The sequence below is a fragment of the Bos indicus genome, chromosome 11, assembly GCF_029378745.1.
Source record: "Bos indicus isolate NIAB-ARS_2022 breed Sahiwal x Tharparkar chromosome 11, NIAB-ARS_B.indTharparkar_mat_pri_1.0, whole genome shotgun sequence".
Classification (NCBI taxonomy): Eukaryota; Metazoa; Chordata; class Mammalia; order Artiodactyla; family Bovidae; genus Bos; species Bos indicus.
The window spans coordinates 87,515,008-87,531,390 of NC_091770.1; the positions used below are offsets into that span (position 1 = coordinate 87,515,008).

The 16,383-nt window shown below is 48.9% G+C and overlaps 1 protein-coding gene across 1 annotated transcript in view; it reads left to right on the forward strand.

The window, feature by feature from the left end:
- Nucleotides 1-15,364: 15,364 nt before the first annotated feature.
- Nucleotides 15,365-16,383, forward strand: part of YWHAQ (tyrosine 3-monooxygenase/tryptophan 5-monooxygenase activation protein theta) — a 31,233-nt gene continuing 30,214 nt past the window's right edge. The window contains exons 1-2 of the mRNA XM_019970719.2: nucleotides 15,365-15,504; nucleotides 16,006-16,378. Coding sequence (XP_019826278.2) covers nucleotides 16,085-16,378 — 294 coding nt within the window. The 5' untranslated portion in view covers nucleotides 15,365-15,504; nucleotides 16,006-16,084. The remainder of the gene's footprint in view (nucleotides 15,505-16,005; nucleotides 16,379-16,383) is intronic.

The window sequence follows — 16,383 nt, forward strand, 5'->3', positions numbered from 1 at the left end:
ACACACTCACTGAGACTGGCCCCATGTGACCTGCTATAACCTCAGGGTTCCAAGATGGAGACCTGGAAGAGAGGCTCACTGAAGCTCCTCCCAGCAACAGACAGTGAGGGCCCTGGTCTGAGTGAAGCAGAGTTCAAGCCAGACTCAGCAAAGCAGAGTTGGAAGAAACTCCTGTTTGTTGGAAATATTCTTCCTTACAAACCAGAAGAATAGGTCTTTGTTCTCCAAATTCTGGCCTATGATGAAATTTACCTTAAAAGAACTCTGGAAAGTGTCATGGTTTTCCTGCCTGAATTTTTCCTGAAAGCTTGTCAGGAGGCTAGAATCTTGCATCAGGAACAGAAGACAAATACTTGCTATCATCAGAAACCAAGGAAATGGTTACAAAGTGAAGGCAGGTGCAAAAAAGGGCTTCTGGTGAAGCGTCGATCCCTTTAATACCTGAACCATATCCCCAACCATTAGTCAGCTACCTTGGAATCAAGGAGAATGCCAGTGAACACTTATGGTGTCTCACTTGCTTGAATCAAAGACTCAGATTGTGGCTGGGACCACGTGAAGGAGAGTCTAAGGTGAACTGTCTGGAATGAATAATTTTTGTGATAAAAGATTCCTAAGATTAATATTTATTGAATACCTTCTATGTGCAGGGAGAGAGATAAGCACTGCCCCTACCCTCAAGTTGGGGAAGCATCAAAGCACATAGTGAAAGTACTTTTTAAAGACCCTGAGAGATGTAAAGACCTGAAAACTAAACTACATAGGGGGATATAGAACCTCAAGCCTCACAGCCGAAGTGCTTTCAGATCTGTGATGTTTAACCTCAAGGAGAAATTTTTTAAAAAGCACCTTAAAGCTTTTTCCATCAACAAATGTTTGGTTCTCTAATCAATCGGTCAGTTAGGTACATGCCCAGCCCTGTGGATCTTGCCTGCAAAACAAATGATCTACACACCATGAAGAAGGTGGCACAGGTCTCCCTCAGAAAAAGAGCCCAGTCCTATGTGCACAAACAAGGCTGAAGCCATTGCCTATTGCTGTGAGCTTCAAAGCTGCCTCCAGCTCATGTCTCATCCATCGTCTCGCCAGTATCTTCTCATTCAGCAGAGTTCACACGGGCCCCTGCTTTGTCCTGGATGTGGTCTAGCACCTGCTCACACACCATCAGCTGGCTCAGAGCTCAAAGCCCCATCGTCCAAGGCTTTAGATGAGTTTCTGTGCCCAGAATACACCTTTCAAAAGGGCACCAAAGAGGAGTTCCAAAAGCCAAGGAAGGCAGAGAGAGGCTGTGTGCAGTCTCTGAGAAAGAACCAGCAGGACAGCTGAGCTGCGGAGGAAGACAGACGGCTGTGGTCCAAGACAGCAGAGAGCGAGGAGGGCCTGAGTCCTCCACCTCCTGTGCTCCCAGACCCGGCAGGAGATACAGACATCATCCGGACCAGAAAGGAAACATCTCAGCTGCTAAAGAAGACCTGGGCAGGGTGACTGGAACCAGAGCAAGTTGGAAGAAGAAATGAGAAGCTGGAGAGTGAGGCTCGCAGACGCATCATGTGCAATGTTTTCTCCTGCAGAACAGCTAAGCCCGAGTTTTCAGGGAGGGAGGGAGACCCTGCAGGGAGCGGGCAAGTCCTTCCTTTCAGAACCACAAGGAATGGACAATTCCATCTCCGTCCAAGAACAGCTGCCAGGCACAGGGTTTCAGCACTGCAAGAGGCCTCAGAAGCAATGATGCTGATCATCATCACCACCATCAGGATTGTAGCAATAGCCACACAAACCGAGCACTTACTGTAGGGCAGATGCTGCTGTGCTTTATACAAATCAGCTCATTTAATCAACAACCACTTTACTAAAGAGGACACAGAAATGCAAAGAGGTTAAGTAAATTGCCCAGGGCCACACTGCTGGTGAATGGCAGAGCTGGGCTGAAATCCAGGGTTTTTTTGAGATCCACTCCAGACTCTATGAGTAGTCAGCTGTCTTTTGAATGCAAGCTTCAGATAATTTTTTCCTAGCACAGAAACTGTTCTGAGTTGCCACTGAACATTTAATGATCACAAACTATTCTTGTAAATTATTTCTCTTTAATAAAATTGATCAAAGTGTGCAGTGATCAAGGTCTATTCCAAAGTCACAGCACGTATCCTACAGTAATGATGTGGGAAAGTAGTCTGCCATCTACATAGGCTGTAATTTTGAAATATTTGTGAGCCAATAGGGTCAGAGGGGCTATTTAAAAATCAATTTTATAGGATCATAAATCCTCTCTCTTCCTCACACAAGAAGGGATGTGGGGGTCAATATAGAGAGAATAAAATAGAAAAAGATGCCTTGGAATAATCAACTCCTACATCTAATCAATATCTCTGAAATTTAGTCTTTCCGGCCTGTCTGGTCACCATTGCATTGCTTCCATTCAGCCTTCTTGGTTCTTCTGGAGTTTTCTGCAGCTGCTTTCTACCTTAAGTCTTCTAAGCCGTCTTTCATATCGTAGGCAGAGGGATCCTTCTAGAAAATTCCATCAGTTCATTCTCTTGCTTACAAGTATTTAATGAGGGACATCCCTGGTGGTCCACTGGCTAAGACTCCATGATCCCAATGCAAGGTGCTTGGCATTTGATCCTGGTCAGGGTACTAGATCACACGTGTGGCAACTAAGAGTCTGCATGCCCACAACTAAAGATCCTGTGTGCCACCTTGAAGACCCAACACAGCCAAGTAAATAAATATTTTAAAACAAATAAATAAAAGTATCTGATGACATAGACAGGAAGTAGATGGGAGTTGCCTGGGCTGGGGGGCGGGGGAGGCAGAATGCGAAGTTGTTGTCGATTGGGCACAGAGTTTCAGTTTGGGAAGATCAGAAATTTCTGGAGATGGACGGTGGCAGCTGGCGCACAAAGATGTGAATGTACTTAATACCAATGTAACCTAAGTTGCAAAATGGTTAAAATGGTCAATTTTATGTTATGTATATATGAATTACTAGAATAAAAAAAAGAGAGTATCAGATGATCCCTGATGTCTCAGGATACCACCCCCCCTTCCTGAGAAAGACATTCAAGGGTTCTCAGAATGTGGTCCCCTCTTCACTGGCAACCGTATCCCCCATTCCCTTGCTGAGTTGCACACGTCCCATGTCCCACCCACTCTGTTTCCCAAACACACCACAACTTCTCACGACTCCTTGCCTCTGTCTACGCTGTTCCTTCTGTCTGGAAGGCACTACTTACCCCCACCCGCCAAATGGCCGAGAACATCTTAATCTTGGAGATCCATTTAAACCAGGTCAGGAGGCTTTACACCTCCACGTCTGCACCAGCAATGATCTTCTTTTCTAAGGCACAGGCCCTGTCTTTGTCCCCTCGGGCTCCCCAAGGCCTCACAGACACTCAATAAATGTTTGTTGACTATTAAATGAATAAGATTTTTGTCTCCATCCTAGAGGAGCTTTATAAGTCATATATAAATGAAGTGATTCATTTCTAAAAAGTATGATGCAATTTAGAGGTGAAATAGCATCTTAGACCAGAGAGAGATCTTTGTGGATCTGGGAGGAGGTCAAGCTTGAATGGGGACAAGCCTTCCAGGTAGGGATAATGATGACAGCAAAGCAAACCCCCCACCCCTTTTTTTCCAGAGAAAGAAAGATGAGATCCCTGCAGGCTAAGGCTTCTCTCAGGCTCCTAATTTCATGTACCAGCCCCCCACCCCCAACAGCTTTTGCTTTTCTTCATCATGTGGACCTGAAGCTCCAGTGTAATTGCAAGAAACTGGGCTATTTTGGGAGCCACCCAGCATTGAAGCCTCTTCTTTTATTGGAGGAATTCTTCACTGTATGAATCTTATGGGGGAGGGGAGGTGGAGGCATAGCCCACTTTCCTTTTTGGAAGACGTATACTTGAGGTACCAACCTCCTAGCTTGTCTTGTAGCATGACACAGCACTTAACTTAGGCCTGGCCAGACAACCCCACATTGGGATTCTGAATCTCAGGTGAGTGGCTCAAACAAGCAGGGCTTGTGGAGAGTTCTTTCTGGGGGCAGTAGTAAAGCTGCCTTGGGATTTCTATGAAGATGAACCCAGTATCCAGGGTCCAGGGTCTGGTGCCCATGGAGTCAGTGCAGTAGGGACCAATCAAGGTCTGGGGTCCAGCCGCAGAAGCAACGGGAATCCCTCTGGCTGAAGTCTGCGGTGAAATTTTGGCCATAGTTCTGGCTGCACACTGTCCCCAGTACCCACCCATCTTGACTGACTGGCTGGTTCCCCAGCCTTCTTCACAATTGATAAGGAGTAATGGTCTTACATTTAAGTCAGAATCAGTTTCTGCTATTTACAACTAAGGACTCTGATGCAGAAATTAACCTTGACCAAACTGCGTCCCTGGTCTTCAGGAAGGGAAAGGGAAGCATGCATTTTCTGAGCACCTCCTAGCCTTGTGACTAAATGTGCTTTTATGTGCGGAGGCTCCAAGGACCCTGGTGGCCCTCTCATGACTCCGTCTGGGCTGGCCAGACTTCTGACAGCAGAATGGCTGTCAGATTCCTGCCCCCTCATCATCACATCCTGGCTGAGCTTCAGCATCAGCCCCCCAATCCCTAACCCTTCAGGGACTGCTTATGTGACAGCTAAAACTTTCTGTCCATGACCCCAGACTGCCTACTTTGGCGCAGTGAGCCAAGTTCTCATTTCACCGACTTCCTGTATTTTTTTTTTTTTCATCGCTCTTACTTGATCTCGTGTTTTAAATGCATTGGCTCAAGAGCAACAGTCTGTTGCTGCCTTTTCCCCTTTATTTCAGGAAGCTTGCTTGACAGCTGTAGCAGCTGCTGCTACCGCATTCTGTTTGAACACATTTCGGCAATTTGGCTGCTATAGGATCCTTCAAAGTGGTCCTGGGCTCATCAGTCTGCCTGGCATGTCTCTGAGTTTCAGAACCAGGAGTAGGGAGAGCGGCTGGGGATCATTCGCTTATTTACATTGATTAGAATGATGGCCGCTTCCAAGCGCTTCGTGGTCCATTAAAAACAGAGCAAGGCAGCATCTGCTCCTTCCTTCCAGGGGTGGCTTTTGATAGAACAGGCTTTCATGTATTTTGTTTAGATATATGACGTCCCTGGGGGCTTCCCTCATAGTTCAGTCAGTAAAGAATCTGCCTGCAATTTAGGAGACCAGGGTTCAATCCCTGGGATTGGGAAGATCCCCTGGAGAAGGAAATGGCAACCCACTCCAGTATTCTTGCCTGGAGAATCCCAGGGACAGAGGAGCCTGGAAGGCTACAGTCCATGGGGTCGCAAAGAGTCGGACACAACTGAGTGACTAAACCACCACCACCACGATATCACTAAATTTCTTACCTGGGTTTTAAGGAAATCCAGAAGAGAAACTGTCCAAATAAATCAGGGGGTTATTCATTTTCAAAAGGGATTTCCCTCTGCAACATTTCCTTCACTTGTCAGCAAGTCTATATCCGACTCTCTGTGACCCCATGAACTGTAGCACACCAGGCTGCCCTGTCCTTCACTGTCTCCCTGAGTTTCATCACTGGGTTCTCTTAATCACCATCCTTCTGGAGCAACTGGGAATTTGTCTATAGAGCTGGACAGGATGGAGGGAAGGGGAAGACACCAGGGGTTGCCTGGGGCTTCCAGCCCCTCCCAGTGAGTCACAGGTGCCTCCAGCCGGGGTTTGGGCTCTGGCCAGAGCCTGAGGCCATCCTGAGCCTTGCCCTCAGTTCGCCCTGTCCTGTGGCTGATGTACACTTGTCTGTGACTCCTCCTTCCAGCGGTTGTCGACTTGTCTCTTCAGTTGTCCATCTCCTGGTACCCAGTCTAGCCACCAAGCACTCTGCTGGGCACTGGGGCTACCTGGACAAGTTACAGAGACATAGTTACATAGATATATCCCCACCTTCCTGGTGCAGGGGGTGGGGAGGTGATGTCCCATGCTTCCTGCTTGCAGAGCACAGGATAGGGGAGCTTGCGTTGCTGGGAGGGGAGAGGAACCCAAGGACAGCCCCGAGAGGCGGCCATTTCTGCAGACTCAGGAGATGACGGGTGAACTAGGTGAAGATGTAAGGAAAGAGGGGATGGAAGGAGCAGAGCTCAGAAGAAGCCAAAGCACAGGTGAAGCAACAGATCAGACAGAAGAGAAACTGGCGTGCCATCACTGGGGGGTTTGTGAGTTATCTTAAGGATTTAGAGTTGATTGTAATGGCAACCCACTCCAGTGTTCTTGCCTGGAGAATCCCATGGACGGAGAAGCCTGGTGGGCTGCAGTCCATGGGGTTGCACAGAGTTGGACATGACTGAAGCGACTTAGTAGTAGTAGTAGTATTCATCTAACAAACACATATGTGAGTGTGCTGCGTGCGAAGCCGCTTCAGTCGTGTCTGACTCTTTGCAGCCCCATGGACTGTAGCCCACCAGGCTTCTCTGTCCATGGGATTTTCCAGGCAAGAGTACTGGAGTGGGTTGCCATTCCCTTCTCCAGGGGATCTTCCCGACCCAGGGGCGGAACCTGTATCGCTTAGATCTCCTGCATTGGCAAACGGGTTCTTTACCACTAGTGCCACTTACATGTCACTGTTCAAAGCACATTCTATTATAAATTCATTGAATCCTGATAACAACCTCGGAGCTAGGTCATCATCCCGTCTTACAAGTGAGGAGAGTGAAGCTCCGTGCACTTAACTAACCTCCTAGGATCCCCTATCCCGTGGGTAGCGGAGCTAGGCCATCTGGCTTCTGAATCCAACCACCATGTTGAGCTGCAGTTAAACGAAGCTGAAGGGTTTTAAGCAGGAAAGTAAAGCAGAGACCTGCATTTTTATGAGATCCGCCCTGCCCAACGGCCCAGGACATTAATGGAACCAGTCTCCCCAACTTGCTGTGCACTTGTTAAGCTGCCTGTGTGATTGGGCTGTTATGCAGAGGGAATTTAAGAGACTGACGAGGGTCCACCTCCACACTGTGGAGGCTGAGCCCTCCTCGGGTGGTCTGAACTCCAGCCTTCTGTCCAGAACCCCCTTCTTAGGGCTCAGGCCCATCCAGAGCTGACTCCCTCACAAAGAGGAGATGCTACAGCCTTCCTGCCCTTCCAGAGGCCTCCACCAGGACAGCGGAAGATGGGTATCCACACCATCATCATCTGGGTGGCACCCCCCCCTTTTACCATGATCCCCCTCTCTCTGGAGCCTTCTGAGCCCTGACGTCTTCTGCAACGGCTCCGGCCCACACTCATGTCTCCCTGCTCTCCACTCCCATAGCTCTCATTGTGAGAGCCACACAATCAATGCTGTGTGCATTGTTCTCCGGCTGTTGTGTTCATTCATCCATTCAACTGTCCTGAATTGTCTGCAGATGAGTCATAATTTGGGAGATGGTTGAAGATGTGTTGCTTTATGTACCCAAACTTAAAAAAATATCTAAACGCTGTATACACATACACACAGTGTTTATATTTTTAATATCTATACATATATATATATATATATAGTTGACATGAGTAACAACAGCAAAAAAAATAAGAACATAATGAGCATTTTTGGTGGTAATTGAGACTCCTTGCTGCTTACCTAGACCTGCCTAAGACATATGGGTTGTGTGCCCTTCCACTAAAAGGCACCAGCTTCTTGGGCTTTCTAATTTGTTTTTAAATTAAATAATCTCAAATTTTTATTATTTTCATAATAAAACAAAATTAGGAAGCTGGCCCTTACTCTTCTTCTGTCTCCTTTCAGCTCAAAATGCATGCAGCTCTTAATAGCCTGAAGTCTCTCAGATCTGCCAGTTGGGCTCAATGCATTTAAGCCTTAGTACAATATTTGCTGTTTTAGCCTTTTTCCAGAAAATCGGCTTCGTCTGCCCACCACAGCCACTCTGCTCTCTGTTCTAACGCTGCTTTCCCTGGGCATACAGACTCCTTGCCCTTCTTGCACTGGGTCACATTGTGGGGCTGGTGCTTGCCACACCTTTTACAGAAAGTCTGGTGGGCTTTAGGAAAGCTCACCACATTCACAAGCGTGCTGTCAGCATGGCGAGCTCATTAGCTTTTCATAGGTCTGTCGTCTCTATCTGTCAACTGATTGCCTTGCACAGACCTTCCACAGAGACACAGGGACAGGCCCAGGCTGGCCCTGGAGCCCCAGCGCTTCCTCTGCTCTGAATCATTGGATGAGAAAGAAGGTCGAGTGGATTTCAGAGGGGCTTTCAGGAGTAATTCTATTCTGAAACTAATTCTACTTTCTGAACAGTCACTTCGAAACCGCTGTGGCTGGGAAGTCAGGTCGTCGAGCAACTGAGAACTGAGAAGCCAGGGAGAACTCCCTGCTGCCCCTCTGAGCTGTCCCACCTCCCTGCTCTCCATCAGGCTCTCACCAGGCAAATGCTGTGTCTTTATTCTTTTTGGAATCCCAGCCCCGAGGGTCGTGTCTGACCCAGGATAGACCCTTCGATATTTTGTTGAATGAACAGATAGGAAGTTGAGCCTGAGTCAGGGGTGGGCAACTCCTTGGAGAGCTCATTCACTCCTCCATGGGTGAGCATCAGTGTGGAAACTTTAGGACTATTTCTGATGTTCGGGTCCCTTCGGGGTCAACCTCAAGGTTTTTGGTGTGCTTGTCAAAGCGGATGCAATTCCGTATTCATAGAATCTCTGAGGGGTATACAGCTCTGCTTCACATGCTTTCCTCTGTGAATTTACTAACCTTCTAGTGATTTCGTATATGGTTGGAAACAAAGTAAGCACAGAGCACCAACAATTGCTGGTATCAGAAATGTCCCCCTTAACGGCCCAAAAGTGTGAAGTGTGAACGTGTTGGTCGCTCAGGTGTGTCCAACTCTTTGCGACCCCATGGACCATAGCCTGCCAGGTTCCTCTGTCTGTGGGATTCTCCAGGCAAGAATACTGCAGTGGGTTGCCATGCCCTCCTCCAGGGGATCTTCCCCACTCTGGGAATGAACCCGTATCTCCTGCCTTGCAGGCAGATTCTTTACCATCTGAGACACCAGGGAAGCCCCAAAACAAACCCTCTATGAATGTCTTCCATTAGTCAGTCACCAGGGATATGGAAAGCAGATGAAACTCTGCCCACTGGAAGGTCACAGACTTAAGGGCGCACAGGGAGAAGAGAGGAGAGACAGACATGTAATTAATTAAAGGGGACAGATAAAGGATGAAGAGGTATCCTCTCCCTGCAGAGACACTGAGAGTAAAAACAGAGACTTCCACATGAAAATAAAATCAGCCGCTGACTCACCAGCAGATATATACTTAGCCACCCACGAGCCTCAGATAACTAAACATTGTTCCCAGGCCAGCAAACACTGGAGTTTTCATCTTCCATGGCCGGTAGTGCAGTCTTGTTTATTGTTGTAGAAGAAGATTGAAATCACCCAGACTTGTTTTTTAATCTTACCTCTGTAGTTTAGCAATTGAGACTGGTAATTTAACCTCCCTGGGCATCAGTTTATTCACCCGCAGAGGAGGGTGGCTCACCTCTGTTGAGAGGGCACTATGGATACAAGATCAAAGAAGAAAACCCTAGCTCTCAGGAAGCTCAGAGGTGAATCTGATGTCACGGACAAACACTTAAAGCCAGTTAAAGATATCATATCATTTGTTGAATGAAAGTATTAATCAAGATTCTCCAGAGAAAAATCATAAGATATACAGGTATGCTAAGTCGCTTCAGTCATGTCTGACTTTTCGTAACCCCGTGGACTGTGTAGCCTGCCAGGCTCCTCTGTTCATGGGGTTTCCCAGGGAAGAATACTGGAGTGGGTTGCCATTTCCTTCTCCAGAGAATCTTCCTAACCCAGGGATCGAACCTGTGTCTCCTGCGTTGTCACCACCATACATACACTTCCCAGGTGGCGCTAGTGGTAAAGAACCCACCTGTCAATACAGGAGAACTAAGGTATGCCGGTTTGATCCCTGGGTCAGGAAGATTCCCTGGAGGGTGGCATGGGAACCCACTCTAGTATTCTTGCCTGGAGAATCCCGTATACAGAGCAGCCTGGCAGGCCACAATCCATAAATTCTCAGAGTCAGACATGACTGAAGTGACTTAGCACGCATGCATGCATATATAAGATAATAATAAGATAGATATATAGAGAGATTTATTACAAGGAATTAGCAAATCCAAAATTTCCAAGATCAGCCTGTAGGGCGGAGATCTAGGAGAAACTGTATTTCTGTTAGAGTCTGAAGTTTGTGGGAGACCCAGGGAGAGCTGACATTACAGAGCAAGTTCGAAGTCCGTCTGCTGGAAAATTCTCTCTTGCTCAGGTAAGATCGTTCTTCTTATTCTATTCAGGCCTTCGACTGGTGGATTTGGCCCACCCATATTAGAAGGGGCAATCTGCTTACTCAGAGTCCACCAAGTTAAATGTTAATCTCTCCCTGAAACACTCTCACAGAAACATCTGGAATAATGTATGATCAAATACTGGGCACACTGTGACCCAGCCAAGTTGACACATAAAATTAACCATTGCCCTGAACAAAGTGAAGAATGTAATCTTACGCATGTAAAACCACATGCATGTCTCCACATGAAACCAGCAGCTGTGTCTAGCAGGAGGTTCCCCCAAATGCCTGCAATGGTCCCCTTGCAGAGACAGCTTCACCGGTTCTTTTTATACTTTCTTTTGTACATTTATGTATTGTTTCATTTTTAATATGATGTGTGCCGATGGTTTAGTCTCTAAGTCGTGTCCAACCCTTGTGACCCCATGGACTGTATGTAGCCTGCCAGGCTCCTCTGTCATGGGATTTTCCAGGCAAGAATACTGGAGTAGGTTGCCATTTCCTTCTCCAGGGGATCTTCCTGACCCAGGAATTGAACCCAGGTCTCCTGTACTATAGGCAGATTCTTTACCACTGAGCTACAAGGGAAGCCATGATGTGTGCTGTTACACTTTTAATCAATACTGTCATCATCACTATTATCATTACAAAAGCAATCTTTTTTTTTCTTAAAGTACCTTACTGACATATAGGAAATGCTGGAGAAATGTCAGAATGCTGAAGTCCTTCCCCAAAAGGCTAGTGGACCAAATGTTGGTTCAGAATGCATGAAATTCTACCAGTAAACTTTTTTCTTTTTTTGGCCATGTTACATGAGTCCTAACCATTGGACCACCAGGAAATTCCCCTACCAGTGAACTTTTATTCTTCAAATGTAAGAGCTTTCTTTCTTTTAAAATGCAAATCGTGCAGAAGAACTATTGCCGGAAGACTTATCTGTTTTTTAATGATGTAATGATTTGATTAGATTTTTCTCCCTGAGAACACACAGTGAGAGTCGGAAAACAATAAATAGCCCATGGGTATCCAGGAGGTGCCAGAAATGGGACACCGACAAGCACAGACGGATGCCTGCAGATGGCAAGAATGAGCTTTGCCCGCTGCAGGGCTGATGGGAGACTGAGTTCCATTGGCCTGACCCAGGCCCTCAGCCAGGAAATGTGTGGGAAGACCCTGCCCTGACCAAACTGTCCTGGCTCTCAGTGACTCTCATTCAGCCCCTCCCAGTGGAGTGGACAGTCAGGCAGTTTTTCAACCACCCTCTCAACAGAAGCACTGATGGTGATTATACAGAAATCTGCAGTGAAAAGTCCCACTCACATGTTTGTCAGTGAAATACCTGCCACAAGGCAGGAGAGGAAGAAGTTCCTCGGGACGACCCAGTGCTCTGGGCAAATAAACCACTGAAACAATTTATGAGAGTAAACTCAACCAGAAGGACTCATTCATTCAGAAGTGTACACTGAGTGTAGCCATTCTGCAGACCATTAACTCCACTAATTACAACAGTGATTCAAGAGATAAGCCTTCACTAACTTTTTATAAGGCTCTGAGGCTTATAACAGAACTGGCACTTCCCTTCCTCCCCTGCACTCTACCACCAAGCAGAGGGAAAGAAGGGGGAAAAACCCCAATATTTAATGAACGCTCCACGTTTAATTTAATAGCTCCACGACGTCTTTGGGGGTAAGGACTGCTTTTACAGGTTAGAAAACTGAGGTCCAGAGAGGATCATGGTGTTCAGGGTCAAATGTTAGTGGCTCAGTCTTGTCTCACTCTTTGGGACCCCGTGGACTGGAGCCCACCAGGCTTCTCTGTCCATGGGACTTCTCAGGCAAGAATACTGGGGTGGGTTACCATTTTCTACTCCAGCAGATCTTCCTGACCCAGGGATCGAACCTGTATCTTCTATGTCTCTTATACTGAGCCACCTGGGAAGTTCAAGGTCAAACTGCAAATAAATAACAGAGCTGGGATTTAGGATCTTCTGGCTTCAAGCTCAGTGTATTCCCTCCAGCAGCTTCTTCTCACCAAGCAATTTAGAAAAAATAACAAGAACATCAAACAGATAAAGTAAGAACTCAATGCTTTCTTTCTTAGCTCTCTGTTCCCTAGAATTCTTCCCAGCACGTTGAATGTGGACATTTAACACGTTTTATATTAAGCTAGGATGAAACTCCTAGAGAACAGAGACTAGTGTGGTCTTTCCTAGCATCCCTACAGTGGTGAGCAGAGGGCTGGCAGAGCCATTACAGGGACGGGCTTTGGTCACCAGGCAGTGCACACAGGGGTACATCCATCCAGGCTCTGCCATTGCTAGCTCTTCCACTCTATGCTCAATCCAAGCATCGTGCCTCAGTTTCCTTATCTGTGAAACGGAGAAGGTGATCATAAGAGTAGAGTAAGTCCCCTGCATATGAATGAGTTCTGTTCTAAGAGTGCATTTGTAAGTCCAATTTGTTCATAAATCCAACAAAGTTAGCCCAATTACCCAACGAACTCAATCGGCTGTATAGTACTGTATTGTAATGGGTTTTAATACTTTTCACGCAAATAATACATACAAATCAAACACAAATAATAAAACATGTTTAATCTTTCAGGACAGTCCCTTGAAAAGTACATTAGTACAGTACAACAGCTGGCATACAAGGGCTGGCATCGTGGGAACAGCCAAGAAGAGTTACTGACTGGAGGAGGGAGGTGGCAGACTTGAAGGATCGTCAATATGAGATGGCAGACAAGCTGCAGTGTCACTCACACCTGACCTTTGTCAAAGGCACATTCACATCTTTGCAAGTTTGAAACTTGAAGGTTTGTAGGCAGGGGACTTACTGTACTACCTACTTCATAGTGGCTTTAAGCAGATTAAATGCGTTAAGACTTGCAAAAGACTTAAAACGGTGTTTGACACATGTGATCACTCAATAAGTGTTAGCTCTTTATGTGTCCAGGGGCTTCAAGTCCCCAGAGCTTTAATTTTTTCTGAGTTCTTTCAGGGGCAGAGGACTTTAGATTTAACCTACCCCTCTGGTCCCTGATGAAATATAATTTTATAGTGTGCCATTGCTTCCAAGCAGTTCTTATCCATGAGTTCAGGTGACTGTAACTATATGAGTTGGTGTTCGATAAATATCTGATTGGATGAAAGCAGAAATTATAGAGACTGAGTTACAGAGAGAAGTAAACCTTGCCCAAGGTCACCTCGGGAGATGGCAGTACAGTCCAGGCTTTCTGATAAAGAATTAGTGTTCTTGCCCTTACCCTCCCTCCCTACCAGAGGTTCTATCCCCTGACCATCCTGTTCGGGGTCTCCATCCCCCACTCACCTCTGCTGGGCTGTCTCTCCTCTCGCCTGAACTGTCTCTAATTCCAGTAAGCTCGAAATGCACTGGTCATACAGAAAGCATTTTATCTGCCCTTGCACATGCAAATTCTTTCCATGGGGATTTCTTGGTGTCCGGCTCCACCCCAGCCCACATGGCCATAAACACTCGTGTGTCTACAGCCTGGCCCCAGGGATTCCAGAAATAACAGCAGGGCCCTCCATTAGAACCCTGCAACATAGTAAGGCATTTCTGCACTAAGACTCAAGCCCTTTCCAGCCCAGCCCTCTCCTGTCTGTCAAAGCACAAAGCAACCTTTACAAGTCAGGATAGGGAGGGGCAGCTGGGAGGGAGTTTAGATTTCTGGAAAATTCGCACCTTCTCCTGCTATCTGTCAGTGCTCAGATCTTCCATTCTAGAGAGTCTCCAGATCTGCTTCTAAGACCTCCACTTAGAATGTGAAATTCTTTCTTGGCTGTGGCATTCTTTGCTCTCAATGATCTGTTTTTCCTTGGATGTGCTGGAACTGGAATCACGGCCGTGTGAGCCCAGATGGCACAAAGACCACTTTCCAGACACCCAGGACAGCCACCTTATTTGGAGTCTGGTACTGGGAACATTCCGGAGAGAAGGGAGTGGCAGGAGGGGAGCGCCCACTTTAAAGGGAAGGGAAAGGGCTGGTGATGACCCTGAATAGAAGCCATCTGAGGCGATCGCTCTCATTTCAGAGGGGTGTTCACAAGGGAAAGTCAGCAGTCAACATCTAGGGAGAGAAGTTTAGCTTTTCGATTGTCCTCTCAAAAATAGTACTAGAAGATAAAAAGCATGTACATGTAAGACAGCAGTGATGTGAAAAATAAGTATTTAAACGCGTGACCTGGAAAGTCTGGAAAGAAATACAAAAACAGTTGCTTTGGCGGGGGGAGGCAGGATTAAATGTATGTTTTTCTTCCAATTATCCCTAAGGTTATTTCCCACTTGAAAGAAAATCATAATATCTGGCACTGCCTGGACTTTTTTGGAGGAGGGGGGTAATTTTCCAAGGGAATTTCAGGTTTTAGGTGCCGGTCTGAAAAAGAACGTATCGTGTAAAACCCAAGCTTATGCCACTTTCTCCAGGAACTAATTCCTCTTTAATGGGGATGGGATTATTTCTAATTCACGGTCCCCATCGCAACGTCATTAAAGGCTGTGTTCAGTGTCTCGAGCTCCAAACCTTTGTCACGAATAGGAAGGTGGAGGAAAGACAGGAGTTTGGGTAACAAAACAGCCAATGGTATTACCCTCCCAGGTCCGACCTCACCCGGGCCGACGAGAGCCGCAGCTGCATGGGGAGCCAACAAGATGCAGTGAACCGTCTGCAACGCCGCAGCAGCAAGAGAACCCGGCCACCGCAGAAGAGGTCGTGCGAGCCTCCCGCTCCCGTGCCGCGCCCACGAGTGCCGGGGGTGGCTGGGAGGATGAGGGGCGTTGGTAACAGCATTGCCATGGTAACAGTGACGTCCTTTTACCCTGGATCTAATTGGAGGAAACCCCGTGGCCGAAGCCGCAGCCTGCCGGCCAACCGAACTTGCCCAAGCCGACCCACCCTCCTAGCCTCCCCTTCCCCCCTACCGCCCCGCCCCCTTCTCCTCCGCCCCCGTTTCCGCGCGCTCAGTCTTCATTGGCCAGAGGCGGGGAGGGAGGCGGAACTCTCGGGGACATCTCGGCGCGCCATTGGCGGGGGTGGGCGGCCGCGAGGGGCCGGGCCGCGCGGCGGCCCCGCCTCTCGGCTCCGAGGTAGGCTGAGACGGGAGGGTCCTCGGCTAAAGCCAGAAGAGGGATCCAAGAGGTGGGACTCGCGCCGCGGCCGCGGAGACGTGAAGGTGAGCGCCGGGGTCGCCCCGGGGCGCGGGGCCGGGTTGGGGGGACGGGGAAATCCCTCCTCGGGGGTCTGGCGGGGCCTGCGAGTCCGGCGGGAGGCCTTCCCCGGGGTGGGGTCGGGGGGGCGGGAGGGAGAGCGGCGGGTCTCAACGCCCGCTCTCAGGGACAGGCTCCGGCGGGAAGGTGCGGGCCAACGGCCGCTTCCATCTTGGGCCCCAGGCGGGCGCGGGAGCGGCCCTTCCTCGTCACCCCCGCCTCACCTCACATCAGCTTCTACCTCAGGCCGCGCAGCCCGGCTCGGCGGGCGTCCCCCCGACCCCCCAGACCCTCTGGGGCGCCCCGCGGTGTGGGGAGCGTGGGCGGGGGGAGGGAAATTCAACTGGGCCGCGCGCGCGGGGATGGACAAAAGGGGCGGCCGGGCGGCGGGGCGCATTGTCTGACGGCGCCGCCCCCGCCCTCCTGCCGCCCCCCCCCCCCCCCCCCACCCCGGCGCCCGCCCTCAGGCCTCCTCGCCGCGCCCCCCCACCCCGCGCCAGCCCCCCGGGTCCGCGCTCGACCTCGCTGTCCGCTCCCTCGGCCCCCATGGAGAAGACGGAGCTGATCCAGAAGGCCAAGCTGGCCGAGCAGGCCGAGCGCTACGACGACATGGCCACCTGCATGAAGGCCGTGACGGAGCAGGGCGCCGAGCTGTCCAACGAAGAGCGCAACCTGCTGTCGGTGGCCTACAAGAACGTGGTCGGGGGCCGCCGGTCCGCCTGGAGGGTCATCTCCAGCATCGAGCAGAAGACCGACACCTCGGACAAGAAGTTGCAGCTGATTAAGGACTACCGGGAGAAAGTGGAGTCCGAGCTGAGGTCCATCTGCACCACGGTCCTGGTGAG